General features: G+C 44.5%; 1 protein-coding gene across 5 annotated transcripts in view; it reads left to right on the top strand.

Moving 5' to 3' along the window:
• The window catches only part of MTUS1 (microtubule associated scaffold protein 1), a 94413-nt gene extending 77525 nt beyond the window's left edge, over positions 1-16888 (top strand). For all 5 annotated transcript variants that reach the window (XM_074155326.1, XM_074155327.1, XM_074155325.1 and 2 more), the window contains 7 exons: positions 7689-7903; positions 8404-8509; positions 9342-9415; positions 9521-9616; positions 12117-12233; positions 13674-13771; positions 14601-16888. In XM_074155326.1, the coding sequence (XP_074011427.1) occupies positions 7689-7903; positions 8404-8509; positions 9342-9415; positions 9521-9616; positions 12117-12233; positions 13674-13771; positions 14601-14817 (923 nt within the window). In that variant the 3' untranslated portion in view covers positions 14818-16888. The remainder of the gene's footprint in view (positions 1-7688; positions 7904-8403; positions 8510-9341; positions 9416-9520; positions 9617-12116; positions 12234-13673; positions 13772-14600) is intronic.
• The last annotated feature ends 607 nt before the right edge of the window (positions 16889-17495 follow it).

The following is a 17495-nucleotide window of genomic DNA, read 5'->3' as shown; positions in this document are numbered from 1 at the left end:
CATGTGGCATTTTCTTTCTTGGAAGCGTAGTACCGGAAAGCTGAGGCTTTTCTCGAGCGTGGTGCAGTCTGGCATCTGTGGAGCTGCCGCTTTTCACCTTCTTCCTGATGCAGCGCCTGGGTTATGGTTTTGCAGTTGTTTTGGGCAGGTCTGAGTAGGGGCTGGCTTTGAGAGAGCCTGTCCTTCCTCAGTCCCCCTGTCCTGCCCTGTGCTGGCACTGCTCTGTGCCCGGGGACCTCTGCCAGCTGAAGACTAGTGGCTCCAAGTGCTGTTTTGCCAAAGCCACAGGGCCTGGCTCAGCCTGTGGCAGAAGGAGCAGAGAAAGGGGAAGGAGCAGAAGGGTGGAAGGTTGTGTCCCCCATCAGCTGCAGCGGCACTTCTGTCACCCTGTAGCGACAGCAACAAGATTAGAGTTTCAGTGGGGAATGAGTTTCTGGCATTCTTAGAAAGTTGTGTTATAAATAATATAAATGAGACTTATCTATTTTTTTATGTACATACGTGTGACGTGGGCAAACCCATTTGTTTACCTTATCGTGGAAATGACTTAAGAAGAGCTGCTGTCAGAGCAAAGCAGTCTCTGTTCTTCCCTGTGCCTGCATCTTCGATGTTATTTTTCCTTTATCAACCTAGGTTCTGTTTGTCGCTCCTCAGGAAAGGCAAAACTCATCTCAGACGGGCAGACCAAAAGCTGGCTGGCACTTTTGCCCATTACTACTTTGTGGTGGTAGTTTGGTGGGTTTTTTTGGGGGGGGTTTGGTTTTGTTTTGTTGAAAGCTTAGGTCTTCTTAAGTGCCTCACTCTTAAATGAGCTTCCCGTAAACTTGTTACCCCCCTGCTTTGACTAACACCCTGCTGAGCTCATATGAGGGACTCCCGTTGCAAGAGTACGCCATTCGGTAGGTTGATAACTAGAAAAGAAAAACCAACTTCAAACGTGACCGAACCTGATGGATCCGTGATGCCCCAGTGCTCAGAGCTGTCAGAGGGGACGGTGGCCGGCGTGCTGCGGGATGAGGCCGTCAGCCCTTCCCTCCGCAGGAGCATCCGAACGGCAGCCTCGGGCTCGCTCCCCTTTGTGAGGTTTCCAGGCCGTGGTTTCACTGAAGCATTTATCTTCACGCGGCTCCTTTGTGTCGCCCACGTCACGCCTCTGGCCTCTCTGTGCTGCTCTCCTCAGCCTGCAAAGGGAGGGGATTTAATCACAGAAATTAATAACTACTCAGGTCTGCAATTCTACCTGGCTTTAAAACGATTATTTTTTTTAAAAGAAAAGTTAAAAAAATAATTAAAATAAAGCAGCCAGACCTCATCTGTTGACAAGGTGTGAGAAAATCAACAGTAGCCTCAGCTGAAAATAATCTGTTTAAATACACACCTGCTAATCAGCTTTCTGTTGCCGCTGCTAAATGGATATAGCTGAACTTAAGATTTCCATAGGCTATTTTGACGCAAGGACTGGGAGTCCTGATTCACGGTATGATCTAGGCTCGGGAAGTTAAGTACAGTTTGACTCTTACCTTGGCCCTGTGGACGCGTGCACGTGTTCTGTGGGGTCCCAGCTGCCGTGCTTTTAGCCGGTGGGTTTGCAGTCTGGGAAGGGACAGCCCAGGAGGGGGACCCGGGTGAGCCCAGCTCGGTGCGGTCTGGTCCCCGCGTGTTGGTGACTTTGAGAGGAAGGTGGAGTCTCCTGCAGCTCCCAGCCTGTGCAGCTTGGACTCCTCCATTTCTCGCTTTGAAGTTTAATCCTGAGCTCCTTGATTTACCTTGCAAAAACCAGCTGCCTCGCTGTCAAATCGTCTGTTTTGCTGGGTTATTCTGTTATGGCCCTTCCTACCAAAACAGCTTATGATTTAAATATGCGTTAAAGGTCCCAGAACCTGTCTCTGGCTGTGCAGAGTGTGGAGAGGATGGGTCCCAGACACCACTTTCTGCTGGAAGTGCCTGCCAGGATTGGTGGGGATGGTGTGTTTGGGGATGGGCTTTTCCAGAGGAGTTCAAATTCATTAACGGTCAGGTTCTGAACTCGGGTTTCCTTAAGATCTCCAACCACAAAGGCTAAACTTCGTGGTTTGAATGTAGAGTCCTCGTTTCTGGGAGCCTGGAGCAGGTAGGGATTGCCCTGTCTGTCACCAGTTTCCCTTCTTATTAAGATGCAAGCCAGCGTGTAAATTATTCCTAGTTTCCTGTTTAATTATGTAAGTAGAAATTGCAAGAGCTGCATATTTCTTCAGAGGTACGAAACTGCTCCTCCGAGTTAATTTCGTTCCAGATCGTTTGGGAGTCTCTTTTTATGGCCACGCTGGAGGTGATGCAGCTCAGCCCGGCTGCAGACCAGCAGGCGTGGGGCTGGCTCAGAAAATCCCCGCTCCTGAGCTGGTTTCAGTGGGATGGAGAGGCTTCCTGTGTCCTGCACAGCCAAACCTGGGCCCTTCTCTCTCCCCTCCGCTTGCTGCGTTGCAGCTGATATTTTCTTCAAAATACCTTCATGCTATTTTTTTATTAATAAAGTGACCTTTAAAATATTGCGGAGGTTGGGATAAAAAAAAGACTATTGTGTTTTCGGGAGAGATGGAGTGAATGTGAATTGGTTTTCAGGTGTTGGTGGTCTTTAAAAAATACTGAATAGTAGGTAGATGTTTCTATCAGTTATGAGGACAGGCTGAGAGAGTTGGGGTTGTTCAGCCTGGAGAAGAGAAGGCTCCAGGGAGACCTTAGAGCACCTTTCAGTCCCTAAAGGGGCTACAGGAGAGATGGGGAGGGACTCTTGATCAGGGAGTGGAGCCATAGGATGAGGGGTAATGGTTTTAAACTGAAGGAGGGGAGATTTAGATTAGATCTCAGGAAGAAATTCTTTCCTGTGAGGGTGGTGAGACACAGGAACAGGTTGCCCAGAGAAGCTGTGGCTGCCCCATCCCTGGAGGGGTTCAAGGCCAGGCTGGACGGGGCTTTGAGCAACCTGGTCTGGTGGGAGGTGTCCCTGCCCCATGGCAGGGGGGTTGGAACTGGATGATCTTAAAGGTCCCTTCCAACCCAAACCATTCTATGATTCTGTGAATTATTTGGGGCAGGGCCTGACTTGCCACGAGTGGAACGCTTGCCTGCCTGCTGACGCTGTGGTGTTGGCAGCAGTAGAGGACAGGAACTTACGTCCTGGCAGATACACGTGTGAAGCATTCAGGTGTTCAGCCAGACCCACTTCAGTGCAGCTCAGAGCATCCTTTTTTGGTCTACCCACCTCGTTACAACTTGCCCAAGAACAAAAATATGAAATGTGGCTCCACATCCTGTACCATTAGTCTCGTTACAGAAGCACCACCAAGTTGGTCATAAACTTGAAAGCATGTTTGGGTGGAAGAATTTCCGATACTGAGAATCTGCCAAAACCAGGAATTAATTATTAGATAACAGGGTTTTTTTTAAAGAAAAAATTCCATGGAGAAGGAAACGAGCCTTTGTGTCTCCAGCAGACTTAGTGATCACCAGAACATACAGAGTGGATCTTGCAGTGTGAAATACAAAGTTAGAGCAATGAAGTGTTACGAGCTGTGACATAACACCGTGCTAAATATTTGATGTTTTCTGGTAATTGTCCCCTTTTCACATCCCCCCCATCTCTCGAAATGCTGCTGGTTTTCTGTCCTAGTGACCTCTGTTTCAAAATTTCAGACAGTCTGACGGCTTTTCGTAAATCATAACTAGACCAGGGAGTGATTTGGACAATTCTATGAAGATAATTGTTGTTTCAAAACAATTTAATTCAGGATTAAAAAAAAAAAAAAAAAAAAAACAAAAAACAAAGAACAAACAAACCCAAACAAAAAAAAAAAACAAACCAAAAAACCCACCAACCAAAAATCTATTGTTTTATCTTCTTAGAGCTATGGTTATGGTGACTTTTAGGGTACTGTAAATGCAAACTGTTTTTATGTAAGCAGTTCAGCCAGGACTGAATTGGATGATGAATTGTTTTATAATTAGAAGAACTAAAAACTAAATTTTGTAAGAAGATGTTGCACAATTGTAAGGTCTTATCTCTTGGCTACTTGAGAAATATGAAATAGATTTCTTGGGGATGCTGAGGCAACTTCTGTGGTCCTCTCCCTCGGCTGGCACTGCTGTTGACGTGGTTTGGATCTCCTGCCGTTGGCAGTAGTGCAGGGAGTTGCCTCGTGCCCCATTCTCCACGCTTCTGCTCTGCAGAGATTTGTTTTACGGTTTTGGCACGTACAAAGCTTTGCAGCGAAATACCCAAGATGCAAGTGGCCATCGTTAACGACTACATATGGATGTTAATTTTACATGTCAAAACCAGCATTTCTGATCTGAAGATACGCTCTTACCAAATCCCAGAAGCTTCCTGTGATAGCCAGAGGTCATGGTTCTGCCCAATAAACCGAGCTCTTAGTTTATTAGAAACAGGTGTTAAGAAGCTTAAAAATACAGATTAATCTTGCTCCCTGTTGTAATAACCCAGAGAGAGAGTGTTGTATGATTGGGAGGAGAGGCCGGGACAACCAAGTGGGGGACAACTATTAATGGCTTTGCTATTTGAATAAAGAAGCAAATCTTGCTTCTGGTGGCCAAATACACCATCCCGTGTGCTCTGTCCTGAAACTGTGTAGTGTTACAGGTGAGATTGAACAAGCTGAAGGGACAGATGATAGCGCATCTTTTCATCTCTATGGCTTGATTTTTCTCTCAGATGCTGTTGGACTTCTTGTCTCCTGCTGTTTTCTTGCCCCAAGGTCTGTGCTCATAGCGCGTGGCATAACGAAGGCGTGGGATTGCAGAGGGAAGCACTGTAAGAAGGGAGAGGAAGCGCAGAGTTGTGTACTAAAACTCTGAAGCATGACCTTCAGGTGTCTCTGAAGTGGATGAGGGGTCAAAATAGAGGTTTTGTGGGTGCTGCTGGAAGAGCTCATGTTCCAGTTAGAAATTTTTCTTGGAAATTAAGCACCATCTCAATGAGAAAACCCTTGAGTAATCATCAGGTTTGGTCAGTGAGGAGTTCTGCAGCAGCCCCTTGCAGTGGACGAGTGGCAAAATTAAGGAATTAGTTGCCTTTTTCGTGGCTTGTCCCTTTCTTAAAACAAGGCAGTGTACAGTCATAAATTAGATGATTCGTTCTGGAGATGGATAGGGCTGTGCAAAATACTTGACACTGCTGCAGTCACTTGAATCTTGAATATGGAGCCAAACTTTGGTTTACGGGGCTTCTCGTAATTTCAAATCAACAGTTCTTCAGTCAGTGCTTTTGCTGAAGCTTCACCCGCGCAGGTTCTTGCACCACCGTGATACCGGGAGCTCGCTGGTGGTGTGGTGGTTCTGCTCCCGGTTTGGATGGCAGGGATTCAAGTCAGGCCTGCCACCTGCGAGGAAGCGTCACAGCCTCCAGCTTCGCAGAGGCCAGACGTTGCCTTCAAGGCAACACAACCTTCAACTGCCAGTGCGAGTTTAAAAAGTCTGTGTTTGCCGTTGTAACGTTAGTCTTCTCATAAATCTGAACTGCAAACTGGCTGGACGAGAGCTGATGTGTCTTGTTTTCTTTGACAAAGGCGTGGTTTGCTATTTGCTTTTTTTCCTTTCTGCGGCGTTCTGCATCATCTGAAGCCGTGCGTGCTGACATTTAAAGATAAGACAATGACAGGCAGCACATTCCTGCAGCTAAACGGAGGCAAACGAATGGCTCCGGCCTTACAAATAAAGAATTGGATGGCTGGTTCTAAAGGAAGTGGATCATTTGAAGCATTTTGCTGCGGTTATCTCAAATGAGGCGTGGGAGTTGCCTGCCTCTCAGCTGTACCCCCTTACTCTGCTCTAGGTGCTCAGATCCGTTCCGCGTGCCGTTGGCTGTGTAATGTCTCCCGTTGCCTCGTTGCCGGGGTCTTTGCGTTACAAAATGATGTCCCCTACCTGTGATGGTTCCTCTTCCCCAAAAACGTGATAACACGAGCGTATGTATTCAATAACTTTGCGCCAGTGTGATGTGATAGAAGTGTGAATGCCAGTTTTCCGTTTCCTTTCCAAAGGAAGCGGTTACAGAAGTCTGTGGAAGGAATAAAGATAGGGAAATAAAAATCTTTCTTGCTAGCGGCATAGAAAGTGTAGAAAACGGCGAAACCTGCTTGGGTTGCAGAGAATGCTGGGGTACGTGTTAGTTAAACTGTTGGCTGCATCATTGCCGGTCCTGGGACATCTCAGCTTAAACCTGTCCCGATCAGCAGATCCTTCACACAGACCTAGCGCGGGGCGAAGCTCAGTTAATTAACACTAATTCAGGTAGACACAGATTGATTTCCGCGCAGTACCGCGCTCTCTCTGGCACTTTCTAGTTCAGCTGCAGGTCCCAAGCGATGGCAGCAGGGCCAGGACTTCTTTAGTTCCCTTACCTGCGCTCTCTTTTATCATCCGTGGAGTTCCTCGCTTGCTCTCCATGAGCTGCAGCACAGAGGGATCCCGCCCCAGAGCCCAGCCCAAGCGCTGCTCTGGGAATCCGTCCCCGAAGACACTGTAATTTGTGTATCTTAGGGCTCAAACACAGCTGTGATGAGAATTTCCTGTACAAAAATCCTCAAATTTTCCCCTGCTTTTACATCGAGTTTATATTTATACTGTTTGGGCAGTGTGCCAAGCTGCCATAAGGTGTACACAGGACTCTTCTGTATTTGATTGACGATCCAAAAGTTAACCTTTTAGTTGATTATTCTCTTAAGTAGACGCTCACCTGACTAAGAGTATTTTAAACCAAAGCACTGGAGTCTGTAGGGAAGCAGCTTTGCTGAAGGTCAGTGACCGCAGGCCTGTGTGAGAGGTCCCGTTCCACCTGCTCCCAGGCTCCGGGTGCAGCTGGAGCTGCGGAAGGCGCTTGCTCCGCTCGTATGGACAGTGGGAAATGACCCCTCCTGTTGGGGCCTGTCTGGCCGGAGCTGGGAATGCTCAATTTCAGACTCAACGGTACCAGTTACTAACTCCTGCTTTGCCTTTTAATCTGCTGTAAATCTGAGGAGACAAACCTAGGCAGTCTTCTTAGCTGACCTGTGTTAATATAAGAAGTATTACATAGCAATTCTTTCAGTTTTCGTAATATTTTGCACTTTCTGCCTGAAACTACTCTTTATCTTGCGTATTTAAGTATCTTGGGCACATGCCAATTAGCCGTACGTCGGGAGATGGGCGGTTCTGCGTCGGGCAGTCGGTGTCAGGCTGGAATTGCTTCTCTGCTGCACGGCTGAGTGTGGTCTTCAGCATGTTAAGACTTTCAAATTTAGCTAAGTGGTTTATATATCAAAAAGTGAAGCACTCTGAGAAATACGCTGCTGGAATGGGATCAAATTAGGTGAAGTAGCAAATCCAATTAATTTTTTTTATTGGAGCACTCCAGTGTCTCCGGTGAGACATTCATTCTTCTGTGTCATGACAAACTGTCACGTTTGTGCTTTCTATATGGGTTCCTGGCTTAATCCTCAGCGTAAGAAACACTGAATCTGATATTTTTACAAAGATCTTTTCACGTGTCCTTGGACACATTGTGCTTATTTCATGGATAAATTATATTTGCTTTTGTATAACCATGTTGCTGTGCAGAGTGTTCACTGTCCTTAATCCTTGTAACGAAGATGGTTCAAGTTGAACACTAATTTCACCAATTACTTTTTTTTTCTTTTTTTTTCTTTTGACCCCTTCAGTAAGCACTTCTGCAGCTTGTGAGAAGTTGGAGAGAGACAGGAACGAACTGCAGGCTGCTTATGAAGGGTTTTTGCAGAAGTTACACCAGCAGCATCGCAATGATTTAGCTGAGCTGGAGGAGAGGCTGAAACAGTTCTACACGGCGGAATGTGAGAAACTCCAAAGTACCTGCATTGAAGAAGCTGAAAAGTACAAAGCGCAGCTCCAGGAGCAGGTTTGTAACGTTTGGAGTAGAAAAATTCTCTAGCAATTGCTTTCTGCTACAAACGAGCCTTCAGAGAATCCTGGGGTTTGCTAATAATGCCGTTAATGTGAAACTCCACTATAACAATATTACTACCCTAAGCTGCCCAGATGTTAAGCTTGTATTTAAATGTGGCGGAGGTTCCTCATGCTCTGCAAACTTCAATGACTTTTAGAGCTCCCCTGGATATTTGAGGCAGTTTTAAGATTTACAGAACCACCACTGGCCACTGACCCTGCTCTGCAGCAGCTCCGTGTGTGCCACAGACACATACGATGCCTTGCAGCTCGCCACGTTCGCATCTATGAAGCGTTGGATGTGGCGCAGCTTCTCCTGTGGCCATCTGTTCAGTGGTGCCTAGACCACTGAAAATGTACTCAAGGTACCGCGTAAGGCCATTGGGACGGTACTGTAAACGAGGGTTAAGCTGACACGTAAGGGGGAGAAATAATCATGTTGTTATATTGCAGGTGGACAACTTAAATGTCACACATGAAAACTTTAAGCTGGAACTTGAAAACAGCCACTCAGAAAAAGTAAAGGAGCTGAAAAAGGAGTATGAATCCTCTTTTTCAGGCAAGTATTTTGTATTCAGCTGCACACGCTGTATTACTGCCAGTCGCAAACGAAAATATTCAAACTTTTTCATCAGTATGTCCACTTCGTTTTTCTTGGTGCTCAGCTGTTTTTAAAAACGTTGGCTGAATTCCTTCCTTTTCCTATAAGGAGCACCTCAAAATTGAAATTGGGGATAAGCAGGGTTGTGTGCTTTCCAGACTGAAAGGGGAACGTTGAGAAATATCACCCACTGCTCACAGGGGAGTGGGGCAAAGGGTGTTTTTCAGGGAGGGGGTGGTGAGTGCGCTCAGTTGTAAGTGGCATTGCATCTCATTGATTTAAGTGATGATGATTTCCATCCTCCCTCCGACTCCACCTGACAGCCGAGTTTCCAGTGATACTTTTCCATCGTTAAAACTGGTGACGCTTTCACAGCAGTCAGAGTGAACTCCTTTGCGCAGCATCTCCAAAGTAGGAAAGGAAATATTTTCTGGAAGTTTTTGGAAGCCACAATTTGAATTTTTGCTGTGTTTCCCTTCGGAAACCCAGCTTTTGTCAGCCGTGGCACTTGTGCTCAATTCTTCTATTTGTTGCATGTAGACAAATGCTTTCAAAATTGACATGCCAACTAACTGGATGTGAGGGGGCAATCAACAAATCTGAAGCAGCAATAAATCAGATGCCTTGTACATGCTTTGGATCAGTTGACGATAAATGTTCTTTCCGTGTTTCATTGGCTCCGCGTCTGTGCGTATGTGTATTGGTTGGCTTTGTGCGCTGCTGCTGCTTTTCAGAAAGAGGTTTCATGTCTTACACGGTATTAAAAATCTGCAAAAATAATTTCTTGCAGAGCTCAAGAGTGCCCATGAATCTGAGAGGAAGTCGCTTGAAGATTCCTTCAAAGAGAAGCAGGAGTTGCTGGAGGTTTGTTAAGGGTTGGGGGTCACTGCAACAGCCTAAAACGTCAGAGGCGGTTTGGAGACATGCACTGAAGTCTTGGCCTAACTACACCGTATCTTCTCATTTCAGAAAAAAATCAATGAATTGAAATATGAAAACGACTCTCTGAGTGAGAAGTTGAAGTTAGAAGAGCAAAAACAAATAGCCAAAGAAAAAGCCAATCTTGTAAGTCTTGATCCTCAAAAGTAATGCAGATGAGCAGATGGTGTAAGCCTGGGTTTGTTTCATTGCATAATAAGACAGGTTTGCAGTCAGGCCTGATAGGGCTCCCAGGCTTATTAATATTTCATGTAAATGACCCGCCTATCAGAAGATTTTCTCAATCTCTACAATGTTGTTTATTAACCTCACCATTACAAATCCATAAAGCCGTTGAATATCTAAGCCAGTGGCGCAAGTTATAGCCAAAGTTAAATTGAAGACCTCTGTGTACGCAGAAGTTGTACCGTAGCTTTCTTCTAGAGGGTCGATAAAAGCTCTAACGGCGCTATGATCAGTGTGGGCTCACCTCGCTGCTACGGAGCTCCCTCCTACTTGAGTCTTTAATGCGTTTATTCAAACATGGATGCATGTTCATTGCTGATTTATCCTTCGGATATATCATAGAATCATAGAATCATCCTGCCTTTCCTCCCAAGGCTGCTATCAGTGACGCTCCTGGGTTAGAAACGTCCTCTGAGAGAGGTTTCTCATGCACTGGGAGGGTTAGACACAAGCATGCTTATCTTTCTGCTTACCTGGAAATAACTGGAATACCAGGAGTATTGCTTTATCCCACAAGGAGAAATTCCACGCTTAAAGACTCACTTAGGATCCTTCTAGTAGAAGTTGCCCTAGTTTTCCCTGGAATTTAATTTGTGGTTTTTTTCCTCTCTTACTGCTTATTCTTGTGGCGGGACAGAGCTGCCACGAAAAGAATCTGCGCCCGCAGCGCGTTGCTGTGGTTGGGAGAGACGGTACCAAGGAGAACGTGCTGTGCACTGCACTGGGAGCTCGAACTGTATTCCTCAGGCGTGCTCAGACGTTGCTTAATTTAAAGGAGCAATAGTCAAGTGCCTTTACGTAGCTGCAAATGCACTTTGGATCCTGACAGCATAAGAGACATCATAAGCTTGAGGCTTCTCTAATGCTGATTTGACCCAGTATATTCCTCCGCACTATCAGAATTCCCACTGGCCCTTTGAACACAGACACATATTTCCAACTCTCCAGTACTGTTTAGATAGCGTCACTTGATATTCCCAGCTTTTTGGCTAAAACCTTATCTAGGCCTCTCGGTCTTTTTATTTGGCTCTGTGCTCTACTATGTAGTGACTCAGATTCAACTTTATAAAGACATTTTAAGACCACTGGGGCAGAGGAGGGAAAAGAAAAAAAAGATTAAATTTTGAACAAACTGTAAGCTGCACTTTGGCTTTTCAGGGTCACTTTTCTGGCTAGATCCCAGATTCCATGTAAAGCCACAAAAGGGGGGAATGAAGCTCAAATTGCCTGCTGCCTCCTCTGAGGCAGCACAGCACACCCTGCTCTCACGTGGGCTTCTGTTCAAAAGTAGAAATTAAAGGAGAATCACTAATGCCACAGTCGGTACCAGCAGGCAGGAGCGTGAAATGCGGAGGTTACCTGAGACATGTACTGGCTCTGTCCCTGTGGGACACAAACCGGGGTTTCTGGTGCGGCAGCGAAGCCGCTCCTCACCGCGGTACATCGGGATTCTTGCTAAATATGCTAAAACAAGTTTTGTTTGTTTTTAAAGATAAACTTAGTTACACAACAGGCTTAATCATTGGTTGATTTCTGTTTGTGTTCCACTTGGGCTACCTGGAAATGGGCTGAGACTTGCTTTATTTCTCCTTATTTTTGCCTGTGACTTTGCCTTTGAAATGCAGAGAATATGTTGTACCCCGCGGTGTTTGAACAGTTCCTTACTGTGGAAAAGACGTCCCTGAGGAAACCAGGTCCCACCCTGCCCTGTCCCCTCTCCCCTCCACCTCCTGGAAAAAAACAAAAAAAAAAAAAGGAAAAATAAAGTTCAAACTTGCTGTATGGTAGCTACGTCATGGATGTACAGCAGCGCAAGATTTTGTGTAATTGCATTGCTGGGCTTTAAGAAGGATGTAAAACCAAAACTTTTTCAGAAAAAACAGCTTCAGACTCAAAACAGGGAAAATCAGCTACAGTCAAGTTCATGGCTTTAAATTTTGGGTGGTTTTTGAACTGCTCCAGCATCTGAAAACGCTTCAGATGTTTACTCTAATTACCTCTTGGGATGGGTTATGAGTAATATGAAATAAATTTTGGAACTCCTAGCCTTAAAGGGAGGCTTTGGGCACTCCCGCAAAACAAGTTTGGATGTGACAGCTTTAGTGCCTTCCTTTGGCTCAACAAGGGTTTTTCACGTTTGTGAATACACTGTTTTCTCAACAGCTTCTAAGGAAAACTCCAACTGTCCACCTACACCTCAGGGCAAACAAAAGCAGAGGAGAAAGTGGCAGCAGATTATTTTTTTTTTTAAATTTATTCTAAACTGTTCAATTTGATTTCACTTAGAACAAGTAACTTTCATTACTGCATTTATTTTCTTGCTCTTCCTAAATAGCAAAGAAACACTTAAATTGTTCCTGAAATTCCGGGTACTAAGCAAACTCTGTTGAAAATCTTTCAGAAAAACCCGCATATTATGTATCTGGAACAGGAGCTGGAAAGTTTGAAAGCGGTGCTGGAGATCAAGAATGAGAAACTCCATCAGCAGGATATAAAGCTAATGAAGATGGAAAAACTGGTGAGTTTTCCCTGGGGTCTGGCAGGTTTGGAATGTGTGTCCGAGTTCTGTTCTGATAATGAACTCGGGCTGGTCAGTCTTATGGGTAAGGATTAATTTTTTTGGTTTAAAAGGAAACATGAAATGATGATGGGAAACGCTGACGTTGTGGGTACAATTGTCCGCATTGGGCTGTAACGTAAGGAGGGGGAATCATGGAACGGTTTGGGTTGGAAGGGACCTTAAAGGTCATCCAGTTCCAACCCCCTGCCATGGACAGGGACACCTCCCGCCAGACCAGGTTGCTCAAAGCCCCATCCAGCCTGGTGTTGAAGGAATCACCAGATACTGTGAACGACCTTTTAACCTCTGAAGGCAGCTACTGGTTTGCATAAACTGTTGCGAAGTTAGTACAGGGTTATCTGGGAGCCTCTTCCGTGTTTCCTTTCCTCTTCCCTCTCTTCTCCTCCACCCCCCAAAGAAAAAATCCTGACCTGCTACATTTACTTGAGTGTTATGGAAGACAAATTGCACTGTCAGGAAAACATTAACATGGAAATGATCCCAATTAAACAAGAAGGGCTTGAATATGAGATGGAGTAATTGTTTTCCTCTAGAGTTGATTAACTTAGGTCAATCACTTCAGCTATTATCTTTAAGCTACTTGTTTAGCTGTGTGGATTTGCTCCTGATCTCTGCATAATTCCACATGAAAAAGCAATTTTGGGGACGGAACTTGTAATTACATGGCGTGCTCTTATTTGTGGCAGGACAGGGCCCTTATCCTGGGCGGGGCCTTTGATGGCTGTTGTAATACTCGCTTAAGCAAGATTTTAACGAGGAAGTACAGAATGAGGTTTGGATACACAGGACTACATTTGTGCCAGTTGTTCAGTGTCGTACAGCAGCGTATGTTGCCCTGGTCTACAATTAGGAGTAAATTACTAGTAAACCTTCGTCTTCTCAGACAGACGTTGGCCACAGCGTAGAAGCCCTTGGACCATCCCACCATTTAATCACTGTTTTTCCTTAAATTTTGGCGACGTCTTGCAGCAATGAAGTGGAATCAGAGAGAGCTGTTTAAGCAGGGGAGCTCTTGCGTTTGTCACACTAGCGTGTTATTTCTAGACAGTCTTCTCTGTCTTCTGCTGCCTGTCACTGGCAGAAGTTACTAGAACGTGCTGGTTAACCAGTAGGTCCCTTAACCAGTCCTCCTTCGCTGGCATCTAATCGGCACAAGTGGCAAAATGCCAGCGTTATGCAAGGGGAAGGTACGTAGGATCTATTTGACTATTACGGATTATTAAGCCACAATATCAAGTCAGTCTCACAATACTCTGGGTTTTGCACTTATCGCAACGAGGTCTGCAAACTCCAGATTATGAAAGTCTGATGGCGTAGTCAGTATCTTGATGATTGCATGTATGGGTTTCATTTTAATCTGTGACCTTTCTTTCTAAGCTGGAGAACAACACCATCTTAATGGATAAACTGAAGAAGGTTCAGCAAGAAAATGAAGAATTAAAAGCTCGGATGGACAAACACATGGAGCTTTCAAGGTAAATAATATCTCTTGACTTTCAGGTGTTCTTATGAACCAGGGGGAGGTGTTCCTGTGACAAGAAAGAAAATTCTGAGTAAATATTAGTGACTGGGATTTTGTGGTACTCCGTAAAAGAACTCGCCCCTTTCTTCCCCACTTGTATCTCTACAAATGTGCACTCCTATGTAGAAGAGGCAGCAGGAGCAGATTGTAAGGGGGTAAAGGCTCAGTTTGTTCTTCAGTGCTCCAAAACAGTATTTCAGGAAAGAAAAAGCAACTCGGAAATATCATCTTATTGTAGATTGGCTCTTTAAGTGTTACTGCCTTGTGAGCTAAACCTGGTTTTACTTATGACCACTTCAGTCGAGTGATTTGTCCCCAGTTTAGATCAGTGAAAAGACCAGTGTGTTTTATTTAGCAATATTTAACATGAACAAAATGGGTATGAGGTTCTCCTAACTTCCACTGTTGCTTAAATGGATGGGCAAACTCTCCCAGTCTGAAGGAAACTAAAAGAAATGCAGTTTCTGAGCCTGCAACAAGGCCCAAGAGCTCCAGCGTGGCCATTTAAAAGCATCTGCCACTGTAAGTAGGACAAGTCTCGCTTTTCGGATGCTTTTTCTGGTCTCTAGGAATATTTCTTATTGGGACTTTCTCCTGCTTTCTGCAAGCTCCCAGTTCAAATACAGCAAGGACGAGAAAATGCTAAATCCTCCTTTTAAGGAATTAATTGTTATAAGCCCAGCAGGGGTTTATGCAGTTTCAAACCTTTCTTTATCAATGCAGTTCAGTGCTGTAGCCTCCAGCTTGGGCTGTGTGTGCTGATGTGAATCTCACGTTTGCAGGCAACTTTCTACGGAGCAAGCGGTGCTACAGGAGTCGCTAGAGAAAGAGTCAAAAGTAAACAAGCGCCTGTCAATGGAAAATGAAGAACTTCTGTGGAAGTTGCACAACGGCGACCTCTGCAGCCCCAGAAAACTGTCCCCCAGTTCTCCATCCGTGCCTCTTCAGTCCCCACGGAATTCGGGTAACTTCTCTAGTCCCGCAGGATCACCGAGATGACATCTCTTGAGAGAAAGCGGGGATTGCATTTCATTTGCAATCTGCAGAACCGATCCTAACTTTTAATCACCGGAGCAAGAGCTATATTAGCTGACTGTGACGACTGAACATAACTGGAAACTATTTGGTGCAAAAATGGCGATAAGAGACTGAGAAGGTGGGAGAAAAGACACTCATGTTGCTTCTCCCAGAAAGACTTGTTTATGACCTCTACGGACATTGTTGCACAAAGCACTTACGGAGCAAGGAAAGACTTGTTCATTGCCTTTTCACCTAACTATAAGGAAAAGCTCAGGGGCTTAGAGATAAAGATCACAACCTTTATAATATGTTCCTTATCACCGACACTTTTTGTTTTTTAAGGCTGTGTGTGTGCGTGCGTGTGCTGTGGATGGAATGGAATGGATGGAACACACCATGCGTGTGTCTAAATGCTGCCTTCTTTGCTGTGTACATAATAAAGGATAAAAGCTGAAGACTATACATCGACACGTACTTCCTTGATAATGCTGTCAGCCTGCGTGCTTTTAGCAGAGGACCCTCCCCTGGGAATGAGGAGAAACTGCCACTAGGACTATATAGGTTAGTTTCCTTCATCTTTCTGCCTTCTGTTCAGGTAAAGAATGGCAAGGAAAGCTTTGTCAGCTGACTCAGCAGTGTCTCGTCCGTCCTGAGTATGCAACGTTGATTTAATTTTAAAAACAACCTGAATTGCAGCCATATTTTGCGTGGATTTTTGGTTTAATATCCATGCACAACTCTGCCATTTGAGGAAATGTTTTCTGCAGGATACAGTGGATTTTGGCTTTCAAGTCAACAGGGTCAGAACCACAGTATCCCTCAAGGTCAGAAGTTACTAGTTGAGTTGCAGGTTTAGGAACCTCGACCTTACCTGCTGAAAAGGACTACTTATTTCCCCCAAGCAGCATGCCCACTGCTGAGGATAAACTAGATGTAGATTTGAAAACCAAAGAGAAAAATGCAGTAATTGTCACTAGGTGCATTCTTAACTCAGTTCTCAAGAAGAATCTTAAGTAATTTGTGAATTCCAGTGTAGCTGGTGACACTTGCCTTTTTTTAAGCGTGAGCATTTGTATTAACATTCTTCAGGCTAAACTCACCTGAGGAAGAGGGGGAAGGTGGTAGCTGTGCATTAATCTTGCTAATTCTGCCATACCTTCCCTCCGAGACTGCAGGATATCGGTGTTTTGCCAGTTCATTGGGCAAAAAGATCCTGTATGAGAGATTGTGTAAAGCAGGGGGAAAATTGTCCTGGCTGCTGGAACTGGAGGCCGAGGGTGTCAGCGTTTCTGGAAATGTCGTGTGCTGAGCTCCAGCTTCAACAAGAGAATCGCCTAGCCTTGCTATACCCTCCGTCAGACCTGTTTAATATCTCTACATTGTACCTACTAAACACAGGTTTAACTTCAAATTAGCGTTACAGAACACCATCTGTGCTCACAATAGCTTGGGGTTTACAGTCCCACTGCCAGGGCGATTGTGATACTACTATTTAGCTAATGCTCTTAACTAGTTATACAGGAAACTTGTTATGGGAAATTTTGTCTGCTGAGTTTCCCGGTGTTTTCCAGTAGCTCGGGGACAGGAATCAAGGGGGTGGAAAGCATTTAGGGAACTCAACTGGAGAACCACTTCAAACCATTTCGCCCAAGACTTGAACAATCTTGGCTAGTAATGAGGAAGACAGACATAAACAAGACTGGTAACAGTGCTCATGCAGTAAGTAAACTTGTAATATACTTTAACTTGTGGTTGACTATTTCATCATTAAATTGACTTAATTTTCCACAATGTACAAGTCAAGGGTGCCATTTCTATGGAACATTATGCTCTCTTTTAGTCCTCTTTATGGCACTATACATACCACTTGTTAGTGGTGTCAGTACTTAATGTGTTTTCTAGGGGTTTCAAATTTAACTATGAAAATCCTTTGCGGGCTAAAGCTTGGCTTAAAGTATATGTTTAAACACTTTTATTTTCTATGGTCAAAGAGATTTGATCACATGTATTTGAGCTGAATGCTTTAAAAATAAATTTTTTGTACTGATTGAAGGGTTTTTCTCCTGCTTGTATTAGTCAAGTGATCTTTTAAGAGGAGGAACCTTCCTCCAAATACTAAAATTTCTTGGTACCTGCTCAGCACAGCAGAACAGCAACAGTGAAGCTTCACCGCACAAATTATTAATGTTCCGCTAACCCTTAGAAAAACTTTAACTCTACCTTTGCTACTCTCAAGTTGGCAGAAGTTACACATGGATTGCTTGTGATTATTAGCAATTCAAGTTGGCTGTTTAACAAAAAAAAAAAAAAGGAGAATGGAGATAACATTACAGAACTAAGCAATAATAAAATACTTGAGTACAGTTGGCTTAAAATAGGGACCTGATGTGCATATGCCCAGTAAAAGGCATTAAAATGCTCACCATATTCAGGAACTTTTTTTTTGTGTGAGACGAGCCACAGAGTTTAGCGACTGAACAGGTCGTGTCATAAGAACATTTGTCCAGCCACTGGTAAGAACTTCATTATCTTAGCTGTAATGTTACTGCCTCAAGTAAAACATGCAAGAAGAGCACATACAAATGTTTGAAGATCAAATATAGGATATTCCTGCGTGTAACAGAGAAGGGGAAAGCTCTTCCAGGCTACCAGTACGG

Source organism: Numenius arquata, chromosome 10 (genome assembly GCF_964106895.1).
Source record: "Numenius arquata chromosome 10, bNumArq3.hap1.1, whole genome shotgun sequence".
Classification (NCBI taxonomy): domain Eukaryota; kingdom Metazoa; phylum Chordata; class Aves; order Charadriiformes; family Scolopacidae; genus Numenius; species Numenius arquata.
The sequence above is the reverse complement of the archived record's forward strand: the minus strand, read 5'-3'. Positions and strand labels throughout refer to the sequence as shown.